General features: G+C 50.5%; 1 protein-coding gene across 1 annotated transcript; it reads left to right on the top strand.

The window, feature by feature from the left end:
- Nucleotides 1-847: 847 nt before the first annotated feature.
- Nucleotides 848-10,786, top strand: LOC100481888 (alanyl-tRNA editing protein Aarsd1). Its single transcript, XM_011216756.3, has 12 exons — nt 848-1,006; nt 1,140-1,271; nt 3,725-3,884; nt 5,204-5,261; nt 5,684-5,840; nt 5,936-6,052; nt 6,275-6,405; nt 6,867-6,933; nt 7,115-7,206; nt 7,671-7,725; nt 8,799-8,893; nt 10,558-10,786. Exons 1-12 carry the CDS (start codon nt 968-970, stop codon nt 10,691-10,693), a joined length of 1,239 nt encoding a protein of 412 aa, XP_011215058.1. The 5' UTR covers nt 848-967; the 3' UTR covers nt 10,694-10,786.
- The last annotated feature ends 1,504 nt before the right edge of the window (nt 10,787-12,290 follow it).

Below are 12,290 nucleotides of genomic sequence, written 5' to 3'. Positions count from 1 at the left end.
GATTCTGAAAACCAAAAAGTTATGAAAACCCACTTAGAAAAAAAACTGACAGCAAAACTCATTTGGCAGCAAAACCTAACCTAAAATGATGTGGAGCTACTTACAGTATTTGTTTATTCCATGTAGTGCATTTGTTTCTCAGCATAAACGATGTGTTTGATGACATGATGTTGTCCAGGGTTCCGAATGGAGCGTGTTACCTAACAGATGGGTTATGCTCTGCATTACTGCCGAAAATTTGAAAAGTCCTACATTTTGAAACACCTGGAGTCTTCAAACTTCATTATTAGCTGATTTAAGAGAGCAGAAAGTTAATTTTAACATCTAATCCGTTTAATGTTTTAAGATACTGATTACAGGTTGTAACTTGTGTTAGCCTTGCTTATCTACACTGTCCAATTAGGTAGCGCTAGTCACCTGCGGTTATTGAGTGCATGTGATAATATTGAGTACTGAGATGTGGCCAGTGCAAGCTGAGAGGTGCTTTAAGTGCAAAATACACACCAGCTTTCGAAAATTTTGTGCGGAAAAAAAATCTCACTTATTTTTACAGTCGTTATCACACAATGACATAACATTCTGGATCTGTTGATTTCAATACAACAGTAGCCTATGGGGCTTGCCCTAATTTCTAGTTGGGCAGCGCGGCCGTCTATCCAAATCAGTACCACCCAACCGAGACTGCGCGGGGCTAAATTGAGTGCCTTGACAAGTTCAGGCCGCATGCAGTTTTGTTTTATTTTCTCTTCTGGCCCTTTCCAAAGTCTTTACACAGTTGCTAGGCACCTCGGAACGTCTGCAAATCGCAAATCGCAAATCTCATTTGCAGGAAATTTGTCCAAGCCACACCCCATCCTTTGCTTCTGCGCGGAGACGCGCCCGCAGTGAAGATTGTCCCGCGCGGCTCTCCGTCGGCCAGCGGGCGTTCCAGTGTGCGCGGGTCCCCGCGTCCCGGGAGACGGCGGCGATGGCGTTCCGGTGTCAGCGGGACAGCTACGCCCGCGAGGTGCGGCCGGCTGGGCGAGGGCGGATGGGGCGGTGCGGGAGGAGAGCGCCGCGCGGAGGGGGTGCCGAGGGAGACTCCGTCCCAGTGGCCTGAGGGCTGGGGTCGGGCTTTTTCTCTGTCCCTCTCTGTGCAGTTCACCACCACCGTGGTCTCCTGCAGCCCCGCCGAGCTGCAGACCGAAGGAAGCAACGGCAAGAAGGAAGTGCTGAGCGGCTTCCATGTGGTGCTGGAAGACACGCTGCTTTTCCCCGAGGGCGGGGGACAGGTACCAGGCCCGCGCCTCACCCCGATACCCTCCCAGGAAGCCCTTCATTCCTTCTTGCTTAGGTGGGAAATGTCCTCGTGCCCCTCTGCCCCGGCCGTGATGAGTGCAGATGGAAGTTCAGTTCGGGTTATTTGTTTACCCAACAGATATTTATCGGGCCATAGCATATGCTGGGTACTTATTCCAGGGGTAAGGATAAGGGGTGAAGAAGGCAGCATTTGTACTTACGTAGGGTACTTATCCGATAAGACAGACATAATGGTGAACAGATAAAATAGAATGCCCGGTATGGTAAACACTATAAAGAAAATTAAAGCTTGAGGGAAAGACAGTGGTGGGATGTTCTCCTAGGTAGGGAGCACGTTATTTCAGTAGAGACCGAAGTGAAGTTAGGGGGTAAGCCATTGCAATTACCTAATAGTGCTGGTGGGGATGGGGAAGTATTCCAGGCAAGGAGAACAGCAAGTGCAAAGGAATTAGGCATTAGCTTAGGGTGTTTGCCAGGGCCTGGAAAAGATTTCCTTGAAGGAGCACAGCAGAAGACAGATTTATTGGTGCTGTGTTTGGTAGGAGCACGGTCCAGTGTGAACACGGGAAAGGAGGGTAATAGCAGCAAAAAGGTGAGCATTATGGGAGAGGCTCTTCCAGCAGGGATAATAGCACAAAGAAAGGTAGGGAAGCTGAAGGAATCTGTCATGTCTAGTTACCTGCAAATAGTCCCATGTAGTCGGAGCCTGTGGTGTGTGTTGATGGCAGGCTGGAGATGACCTTGGAAAGGTAAATTGGGGCCAGTTCAGAGGAACTTGAAGGATGTGTTAAGGTGTGTCGACTTCATTCAAGAAGCTGTGGTGAGGGGCGCCTGGGTGGCACAGTCTGTTAAGCGTTGACTCTTGGTTTTGGCTCAGGTCGTTATCTCAGGGTGGTGGGATCGAGCCCCAAGTGGGGCTCTGTGCTCAGCACAGAGTCTGCTTGAGATTCTCTCTCCCTCTGCCCCTCCTACTCCTGCTTGCTCGCTCTCTCAAAAAAATAAATCTTAAAAAAAGAAGCAGCTCTGGTGAGCCGTGGAGGTACTTAGGCAAAGAAGTGACACAAAAGAACATGTTTAGTAAACTTAGTGAGAAAGTTCCGATTTCACATCCACGTCATCATTATTACAGGGATTTTCTGCCGAAGGAAGACCTGTGACCTCAGGCAACTATAGGACTCACTTCGTATATCGTTTCTTTCAGGAAGTCTTCCCTGATTCCCTGAGACTATCAGGTCTCTTTCGTCTGAGCTCCTCGAGAGCAGTGTACTTTTTTACGTTGTGGTATGTTGTAGTTCATATTGCAATGACCTGTGTGTGTGTCCGTGTTCTTTTCCGGACTCTTAATTTCCGTGGGGGGTCTTGTCTGGTTTACATTGTATTCTTGGTCACGGTGTCTTGTAAGCAGTTGGCACTAGATATTTTTTAATTATTTTATTTTATTTAATTAATTTATTTTTTAAGGATTTTATTTATGTTATTTGACAGAGAGAGAGAGCGAGCACGCACACGCCAGCAAGGAGAGCAGCAGGCAGAGGGAGAGGGAGAAGCAGGCTCCCCTAGGAGTAGGGAGCCCAATGAGGGCTTGGTCTCAGGACCCTGGGATTATGACCTGAGCTGAAGGCAGCCGCTTAACCAACTGAGCCACCCAGGCGCACCTAGATATCTTTTTTTTTTTTTTTAAGATTTTATTAATTTATTCGACAGAGATAGAGACAGCCAGCGAGAGAGGGAACACAAGCAGAGGGAGTGGGAAAGGAAGAAGCAGGCTCTCAGCAGAGGAGCCTGATGTGGGGCTCGATCCCATAACACCGGGATCACGCCCTGAGCCGAAGGCAGACGCTTAACCGCTGTGCCACCCAGGCGCCCCTCCTAGATATCTTTTTTAAGTGAATGAATGTTTTTGTTTTTTTAAAGTAATCTCTATACCCCACGTGGGGGTCAAATTCAAGACCCCAAGATCAAGAGTCACATGCTTCACCGACTGAGCCAGCCAGGCATTCCTAAAATGAGTGAATGTTTTTGAATCTAATGCCAGTAGTAGTGTGGAGGATGGAATGGAAGGAGGGAACGAGGAAAATTCAAACCATTTTAGAAACTTTTGAAAAATAAGAATCTAAATTAAGGCAGTGAGAGTGATGATTAAGGTTTTTCGGGTTTTACGAAAATCTTAGTTGCAGTAGTTACAATCTTTGTTTCAATCCTGTTATTTTGTTCTGAAGAACAATATATATGGGTGTTGAGGGTGAAGAGAACAGAGTCTCTCAAGGAACAAAGTAGACCACTGCACTTGCCACTGCCTCTTCCCCCTTAGGGAATCTCAAATTCTGGGTGTGTTTCTCACACACTTTCCCTAGCGGGTCTTTGTATCTAGGAGTTAAGGTGAGCTCTGCCTCCCTCCACTGATTAGCTTTACTTCTTTCCCCAGCCTGATGACCGTGGTACAATCAATGACATCTCTGTGCTGCGGGTGACCCGCCGGGGGGCCCAAGCTGATCATTTCACACAGACACCCCTGGCCCCTGGGACCGAGGTCCAGGTCCGGGTGGACTGGGAGCGGAGGTTTGACCACATGCAGCAGCATTCGGGTAGGTGGGGTGGCATGGGGGCCCTGCAGGAGGGGCGGTTGCCATGCATGGGGAATGCCGTGATGATTGAGATGTGGTTTGGGTTGTCTTGGAGGTAACCTTGTGTAAAGGACGGACTTTCAGAATGAGCTCCAATTCAGGCTAGATACGATAAGTGGTATAAAAACAACATGAACAGGGGCACCTGGGTGGCTTAGTTGGTTAAGTGACTGCCTTCAGCTCAGGTCGTGATCCCAAGGTCCTGAGATCGAGCCCCATATCGGGCTTCCTCCTTAGCAGGGAGCATTCTTCTCCCTCTCCCGCTCTCCCTGCTTTTTCTCTCTTTGTGTCAAATAAATAAAAATCTTTAAAAAAGAACAACCAATGTAAACAATTGAAGTAAAAGTATTAGAATAACTGCTGGGTTTGAGTATTACCAACTTCCCACTTGTTACCTGGGTGTCTCCTGGGCTTCTTAAATTCAGTATGTCCAAAATGGACTTAAAAAGGCATCTCTTCCCCCAGACTTGATCTTCCATTAGCATCCACCTGGTTGCTTGAATCCTGAAAGTCAGTGCAGACACCTGTTTGGGGACAGCCAGCCACAGAGTCCTGTCAGTTTATCTTCTAAAGATAGCTCTTCACTCCCTTCCGCTGTCAATGCAGTCATCCTGTACCTCTGAAACAGGTCATTTGTAAAATGGCATCATGAGCTTCTTGTAGAGTTCTCATGAGGATTTTCTTTCCTTTCTTTCTTTTTTTTTTTTTTTAAAGATTTTTATTTATTTATTTGTCAGAGACCGAGCACAAACAGGGGGAGCTGCAGGCAGAGGGAGAAGCAGGCTCCCCTCTGAGCAGGGAGCCCAATGTGGGGCTCGATCCTAGGACCCTGGGATCATGACCTGAGCGAAGGCAGATGCTTAACTGACTGAGCCACCCAGGCACCCCCTCATGAGGATTTTACTTATTTATTTATTTATTTATTTATTTATTTATTTATTTATTTATTATTTTAGAGAGCAGGCATGAGTGTGCGGGGTGGGGAGGGGCAGAGGGAGAGAGAAAGAATCTTAAGCAGACTCCATGCACAGTGGAGCCCAGTGTGGGGCTCCATCCCATGACCCCGGGATCATGACCTGAGCGGAAACCAAGAGTCAGATGCTTAACTGACTGAGTCAGCCAGGCGCCCCCTCATGAGGATTTTCAATAAAATATCTGTCAAGCGTATGAAACCAGTGCCCGGCAGGTCTTCAACAGGGAGAGTGTCTGCGATGGTAGCGTGGGAATCTGAGGCTGGCTGCACTGCTCACTCTTCTCTGTGTCTTGCTCTCTCTGTTCAGGGCAGCATCTCATCACAGCAGTTGCTGACCATCTGTTTGGGTTGAAGACCACATCATGGTGAGCAGGGGGCATAAGACTAACTGTAGGTCGCAGGTCCCCAACTACCAGCTCCCTTCCCAGTAACGGGTGAGCGAGTGGTAGGGAAAAAAGAAAGCGTAGTGTTCAAAATCTGCCGTGTTCTCCTCTTCCTGTTCGGATAGGGTGGTGGGTGACCTTGTGTGTCTCAGGGGACACATGAGGTTGGGAGAAGGGAAAAACATGGAGTTTGGAGCCCAGAGACCCAGGGGGTGAATTCTGGCTCCGTGATCTTGCTCACGTTCCTTCTAAGCCCTCACCTGTGAAAAGGAAATGACAGTCTCTACCTTGCAGGATTCTCATGAGCATTAAGTAAGATAATTTATACGAACCTTCTCTGTAAAGCTTCTTACATTACCGTGGTCATCGTCAGCATCCAGTGACCACTCCGCTTCTTCTGGCAGGGAGTTAGGGCGAGTCCGGAGTGTGATCGAACTGGACAGCCCCTCTGTGACTGTAGAGCAGGTGGCCGCCATTGAGCAGAGCGTCAATGAAAAAATCAGGTCCCGGCTGCCTGTGATCGTGCAAGAGCTGAGCCTGGATGACCCGGAGGTGGAGCAGGTGAGGGAGAGCCAGTCGGGTAGCGTCCAAAGAATGGCACTCCAAGAGCCCCTCCTCAGCAGTCAGACGGCCCTTCTCCCTCTGTCGCCTTCCAGGTGAGGGGCCGGGGTTTGCCGGACGATCACGCAGGGCCCGTTCGAGTCGTTACCATCGAGAGCATTGATGCCAACATGTGCTGTGGGACCCATGTGAGCAATCTCAGTGACCTTCAGGTAGGCGAGGAAGGGCTCCTGAGCGGCTACGGGGGAGAGCGTTGGGGAAGTGGGGGTCATGACCAGCTGGGAGTGATTGAGGGGGACAATGGAGGTGGCCTCGGTGAAGTCACCCCTTTCTTGCTTCCCAGCTGGGGGGCAGGTCTAGGGAGCTCCTACCCTCAGGTCTTGCCACCACTGTAGTTCATGTGTGTGTATGTGTTCCCCCCTTGCTGCATGTAGGTCATTAAAATTCTGGGCGTTGAGAAGGGGAAAAAGAACAAGACCAACCTGGCATTTCTGGCTGGGAACCGGGTGCTGAAGTGGCTGGAGAGGAGCCATGGAACTGAAAAAGCACTGACCGCGCTGCTGAAGTACGCCCCCTGCCCCCTCCCTCTCTCCCCTCCTGCCACGCCCTGCCCCCTCCCTCTCCCCCCTCCTACCACTCCCTCTTGCCTCCTGTCCCCTTCCCCTCCCAGTCTCCAGCTCCCATCACCCTGTCCCTGCCCCCTGCCCCCCCCGCCCCCGTGTCTGAGGTCCTGGGTGCCCCAAGCTCAGCTCTCCTATCGGTCTACCGGTCGGGGAGACCGTAATCTCTAATCTCGGTGAGAGGTAGGGTGAGAGGCGATCATAAATGATCAAGCGCTTTGGACACTTATGTCAGACCCACGCGAAACGGCTTGTTCTTTTATACCTTCTTCCTCGGTTGCTTAGGAATGTCCCTGGGTCCCCATCTGGAGGGAGTGCACCGTCCAGAAGGGCCTCTTGGATTTACACCCCACACCACAAGCCGTTTGGGAAGCTGGGCGGGTGACCACATGCCTTTCGCTTGCAGGTGTGGAGCGGAGGAGCACGCGGAAGCAGTGAGGAAGCTACAGAACTCTACCAAGCTCTTGCAGAAGGTGACTGACTCCTCGGAGGACGGAGAGGGCAGCCGTGGAGTAGGCTCCCCGGACCTGACCCCTCCACCCAGCGGGCTGCGTAGTTCGTCAGAGCGGGGAGGGAGGGGAGAGCGAAGTGGTGGGAGGACGGCGAGCTCGCCTGTTATTCCTTCTGTCCGCTGAGTGATGGCATCCATTTCAGAACAACCTGAATCTGCTCAGAGACCTGGCCGTGCACGTGGCCCACAGCCTCCGCAACAGCCCGGACTGGGGAGGTGTGGTCACATTACATAGGTGAGAGACAAGGTGTGGAAGCGTTGGGCTTGGGGTTCAGCCTGTCCCCTGTGTGCAGTGCATCGTGGGAGGCGGGTTGCTCACTGGTTCCTCCAGGCCGAGCAGACCCTAGGAGATGTGTTACCTTCCAGTACTCCTTTATGCTCCAGACTTCCTGGGTTCGATAAGAGCATCTTCCCAGCAGCGCTGTGACTGTAACTGCCATCACCAGCTTCCCTCACCCCCTTCACCACTTACCAGATCTGTCCTTACCTGGGTGATCTTGTTCGAGAGAGGCTCACACGAATGCAAAGCAGGCTGTAAACTGCTGGGAAGGCCTCGTTGCTGGAGTTCAGCTGCGCTTTCTGTCTTTGCTAAGGGAGTCTGGGACACCGCACAGACAGCCTTGTGAGGAGGAGGGGGGCTCCCTGGGTTTCCCAGCTCCCGCTCCAAGATGGGTCTCACGTCTGTGTCCTCTGTTGTAGGAAGGAGGGTGATTCTGAGTTCATGAATATCATCGCCAATGAGATCGGATCCGAGGTAAGAGGAGCGTGAGATTCTCTGTCCGCCCTGAGTGGAGACCTAAGTGAGGGGCATGAGTTTAGCTGAGGTCCCTTCACATGAACACATGAGGAGCAGGGAAGAGAAGTTCATTCAGTACTGTTCGTTTGTTTGGTTGGTTGGTTGGTGTTCTTAGCACTAGCTACAGGCCAAGCTCTGTTTCAGGTGCTGAGTTAGATAGAGCTCTGATATTGACCTTTCTGGGGATGTGACAGTTACCAGCTTCTGAGTTCCCCTTATCAGAGCTGGAACTTGTCCAAGCCACGCAGATTTACGTGTGCCGGGGGCCTGGTTTAGAAGTGATGGGGCTGGCTAGGCCCTTTGAGGACCATCCTTCCATTTTCCTTTGCCTCTGGCTTCAAGTGCCCCTGCCTATCCTGACAGTCTGCAGCCTCATGATTTCCCAGTCTCTCTTTTGCATTTACTCCAAAAAATACTTTTTGGGGTCCCTGCTCCAGGCCAAGCAGTGTGTATGTCTCCTTTCCTAATTCTGTATAGAGCGTACTGATTCTCAAGGAACTCACTGCGGAGTCTGGGAGACAAACGTGTATGTCGACGTTTCTAATTGAGGGTGGTAAATGCTAGGGGTGGAGGAACATGTCACCTGAAAGAGTGGGGAGGCCCCCGGGCAGGGGGCCTCGAGGACTGCTTAGTGGTCATCAGACAAAGGAGCAAAGGCCACTGGGCGGCGGGAAATGGAGCTTTAGGCAGCGGCAGGTGCAGGGTGCGTGGGGGAAGGTGGCAGCCAGGCTACAGAGGCGGGTGGGAGTCAGATCACAAAAGGCATTTAGCACCTGGCCATGGTCAGCAGCCTTCTGCCTTTTTTTCCCCTCTGCCTCCTTGATGTTTAATCTCAGTTCCCGTAGTCATTCTCGAAAAGTTTCTGGGCCCTGTGGGCTAGGGTGTAGGGGCTGCATTGTCACTCATCAAAAACATCACTCATGGTTTAGGGGCAAGAAGTCTAATCTTGAGACTGAGGAGAGGGCAGGGTTTAGGGGGATCGACCCCACTTTCTTAAGTATCAGGGCTTATCTCCTTATCTTACCTCCTAGGAGACCCTCCTGTTCTTAACTGTGGGCGATGAGAAAGGTGCTGGGCTCTTCTTGCTGGCAGGGCCGGCTGAGGCCGTGGAGACCCTGGGCCCCAGGTAATCTTCTGTGGACTGCCTGCACTGACCTGTGACTCGAGCCCTTGACCGGGGAAAAGGGCCACCACCTCTGCGATCTCATTTTGGGTCACATCACAGGCATGTGAGGTGGGCCAAGTGGGAATGAGTATCACCACCGTCATTCCTAATTTTGCAAATAAGGGACAGCACATGTCCTGTGCCTGAGATCTCTCAGGTACAGTGGCAGAACTAAGACTCAAACCTGGGTCTTTTTTGCTCCGCATCTCCCGTGCTTTCTGTTTTTTCTTCTAGAAACCGAGGTATGTAAGTGCTGCGTGAGCTCAGGTGCTGGGCCGTCCCTAGGCGGGTGCTGCAGGCACCACAGAGCAGAGACACAGACCCGCTCTGTGGGAGAAAAAAATTAGGATTTTAAGACTAAGTATAAAAATAGGCGTAGATGTTGTTGTTATGGAAAAATTAGAACTTTGTTGAATTTCTTTACCCTCATGTTATCGTTGATGTTTTCTTACCTTAAATTAGGTACGGAGGTTGCTTAGGGTTTTCAGAGTCCCAGTTGGCTCTGATGAATATACGTTCAAAGGAAAACAGGGGCGCCTGGGTGGCTCAGTCGTTCAGCGTCTGCCTTCGGCTCAGGTCATGATCCCAGAGACCTGGGATGGAGCCCCGCATCGGGCTCCCTGCTCCGCTGGGAGCCTGCTTCTTCCTCTCCCACCCCCCCTGCTTGTGTTCCCTCTCTCGCTGGCTGTCTCTCTCTCTGTCAGATAAATAAAATCTTAAAGAAAAAAAAAAGAAAACATAAGAATTTGTTTATTTTTTAAAATATTTTATTTATTTTATTTGAGAGAGAAGGAGCAGACGAGCAAGGGGAGGAGCAGAGGGAGGAGGACAGTCCCTCCTGAGCAGGGAGCCCGACACTGGGCTCGATCGCAGGACCCTGGAATCATGACCTGAGCTGAAGGCAGATGCTTAACCGATGGAGCCCCCCAGGAGCCCCAGGGAAACAGGAATGGAAAGCACAGCTCCCTGACAGGCAGCCAGATGTGGCCTATAGAATGGTTTGGTCTGTGTAGTTTTTAAATTGTCAAAATCATTGTTACATTTTAAAATTGGATTTGTACATAAAAATATAGAGTTCTAGCTTTTCTCAAGAAAGGAAAAGAAGGTCTGCTCTGGCGACACTGGGCCCGCATTCCCACATGGCAGTAGCTGCAAGGAAAGTGCTGGTGGCGCCCTCTTCAGACAGGCCAGGCTCATCGCGCTGCCGCCGTCCCCGCTTCTCGCCCGCAGCTTGCTGCACTGCTGCTCTCCACAGGCATTTGTGTCCGCAGCCCCTTACCTCTCATGGACGCTTACCCCACTCCCTGGAGATTCCCATAATTTATCTAGCCCCCCCCATTTCTAGATACTTCCATTGTGTCCAGTTATTCACTCTTTTTTTTTTTTTTAATGCCTGGAACAACAAATACTAGTTCATTTTTTGTTCCCTTAGTTCCTGACTCTTACACTAAACATGTACTCTGTATCTGTGCACATGTGCCGGTGTTCTGAAGAAGGATTTCTAGAAGCTGACTACTCTTCCTTTCCCTCCCCTTGGCCCTGGGGGAAAGAGTCAGGGCTGCCTTTGGTTTTTCTGTGGCTTTTCCCTCAGAGACGTCCTCCCTGACTGTGTCTCTGCTTCCCAGGGTGGCTGAGGTTCTGGAGGGCAAAGGAGCTGGGAAGAAAGGCCGCTTCCAGGGCAAGGCCACCAGGATGAGCCGGCGGGCGGAGGTGCGGGCGCTCCTGCAGGACTACATCAGCACTCAGAGCGCCGAGGAGTGAGGATGCAGTCCGGGGCTCCGGCCGTGGAGAACGGGCCTCCCGTGACCACAGAAAGAGTCTCTTGGACAATAAAATAGTTTGATTTGAAATGGTCGTGGTAGCACATGCATATGACTGATTTGTACAGTATTCTCCGGGGTGTGTATGCGATGAGTATCTTTTGGGGAATAAACAGCTTTCTCATTTGGCCCCTGTTAGAATAACCTGCACCAGGGAGCTTTATGGTGACAAGTGTCCTAACTTCTCTAAAGCAGTTGCCACCTTTCTGCCTTTGGAAACGTTAACTGCCTAAGGGCAGGGCGAGCCAGTCTGGAGGCTCAACCGAGGGCTTCTATTCATTCAGAGCTCCTTGTTTTCTTGTCCTTATTTTCCTAGTCCTGTATTTTAGAACTAAAAAGCATCAATGACTTTGCAAATAGGTCAAGAGGCCACACAAATAGCGGAGAAGGAGCCTCCGTGTTTGTTACCGAGGCAGAGAAGGGCTGGAGAAAGGTGCTGTGGAAGACTGAGTGAAAGAGAGCTGGCGTCAGACCAGCGGGCCTTTCAGAATCATTGTTAGAGCTCCAGAGGGACCTGTAGTGATCAAAGGAAGACAAAATAGTTCTAAGTTTGTGTGCATCTAATAACTGCCTCAAAACACATGAAGCAGAAACGGACAGCTAAAAGAAGAAACAAATTCACACTCGATGGAAGATTTAAACTGATCCTTCGGTACCTGATGGGACAAGAGGAAGTGTGACCTCGAGGTTAAGAACATAGATAAGAACATAGATGTTGGAGTTTCATAGACTTGAGTGGAAATCCTGGCTTTGTGCACCCATGGGTGGTAAAACTAGACAAAAAAAAGCAAGGAAATGATTCATTTTAAAAGGGTAGTGTTTTCCTCTAGGGGAAGGGAGTGAAGCGGGATGGAGAAGGGACCCAAGATGGGAGTGGGAGGGGGGTTTCTGGGTGCTGGGAGTGTTCTGTGTTCTTGAACCAGGTGGAAGTTACATCGTTGTTGGCTTTATAGTTACTCATTACAGTCTGTTTTATTCCACGATGTTCTATTTCACCATTTAAGAATACAAGTGAAAAAATTCCGGGTTCTGTCACTTGTTTGCCTTGGGAAAGTGTTTTTGTTTTTTCACCTTCAGTTTGGTCCCCAGCAAAGTGGCAGTAATGGCAGCACTTAAATTCTCTGTGGTCTGGTGACACACAAGCGATATATTCAACTCTAAGTGGGGGGACCACTTTGTGTGTTCCCTGAGATGACCTAAGAACACTTCATCTTTGCCTAAATGTTCTGTTCCGCTTTACCTGCAGATTGAGTGCTGACTGTAAATACACTGGGCCCCTGGGTCGGTACAGCTCTGGTGGGGAATCCTTTTCCCTCGTGTCAAGACCCCCTGAGGAGAGCTGACAGGGTCCACTGCAGCTGAGATGGCTCCCTGGTAAGATCAAAAGTCACGAGGCAGTCTCCTTGTCAGGGACAGGAGTCTGGTCTGAGGACCTCAGCAGGGGCCAGGAGGCGGATTAGAGCTCGGCTGCATGGGGTTGGGGTTGGGGGGCAGAAGGATGGAAAATTGGAGTTTCTGAGGCAACATTTAGGCATTGA

The sequence above is a fragment of the Ailuropoda melanoleuca genome, chromosome 13 (genome assembly GCF_002007445.2).
Source record: "Ailuropoda melanoleuca isolate Jingjing chromosome 13, ASM200744v2, whole genome shotgun sequence".
NCBI classification, from domain to species: Eukaryota; Metazoa; Chordata; class Mammalia; order Carnivora; family Ursidae; genus Ailuropoda; species Ailuropoda melanoleuca.
The sequence above is the reverse complement of the archived record's forward strand: the minus strand, read 5'-3'. Positions and strand labels throughout refer to the sequence as shown.

Bases quoted from the DNA above. Each gene is read 5' to 3' on its own strand.
- LOC100481888 (XM_011216756.3), top strand. From the start codon at position 968: ATGGCGTTCCGGTGTCAGCGGGACAGCTACGCCCGCGAG. The intron at 7,207-7,670 runs GTGAGAGACAAG...CCTCTGTTGTAG, and splicing joins GGTGTGGTCACATTACATAG to GAAGGAGGGTGATTCTGAGT. The intron at 7,726-8,798 runs GTAAGAGGAGCG...CTTACCTCCTAG, and splicing joins CCAATGAGATCGGATCCGAG to GAGACCCTCCTGTTCTTAAC.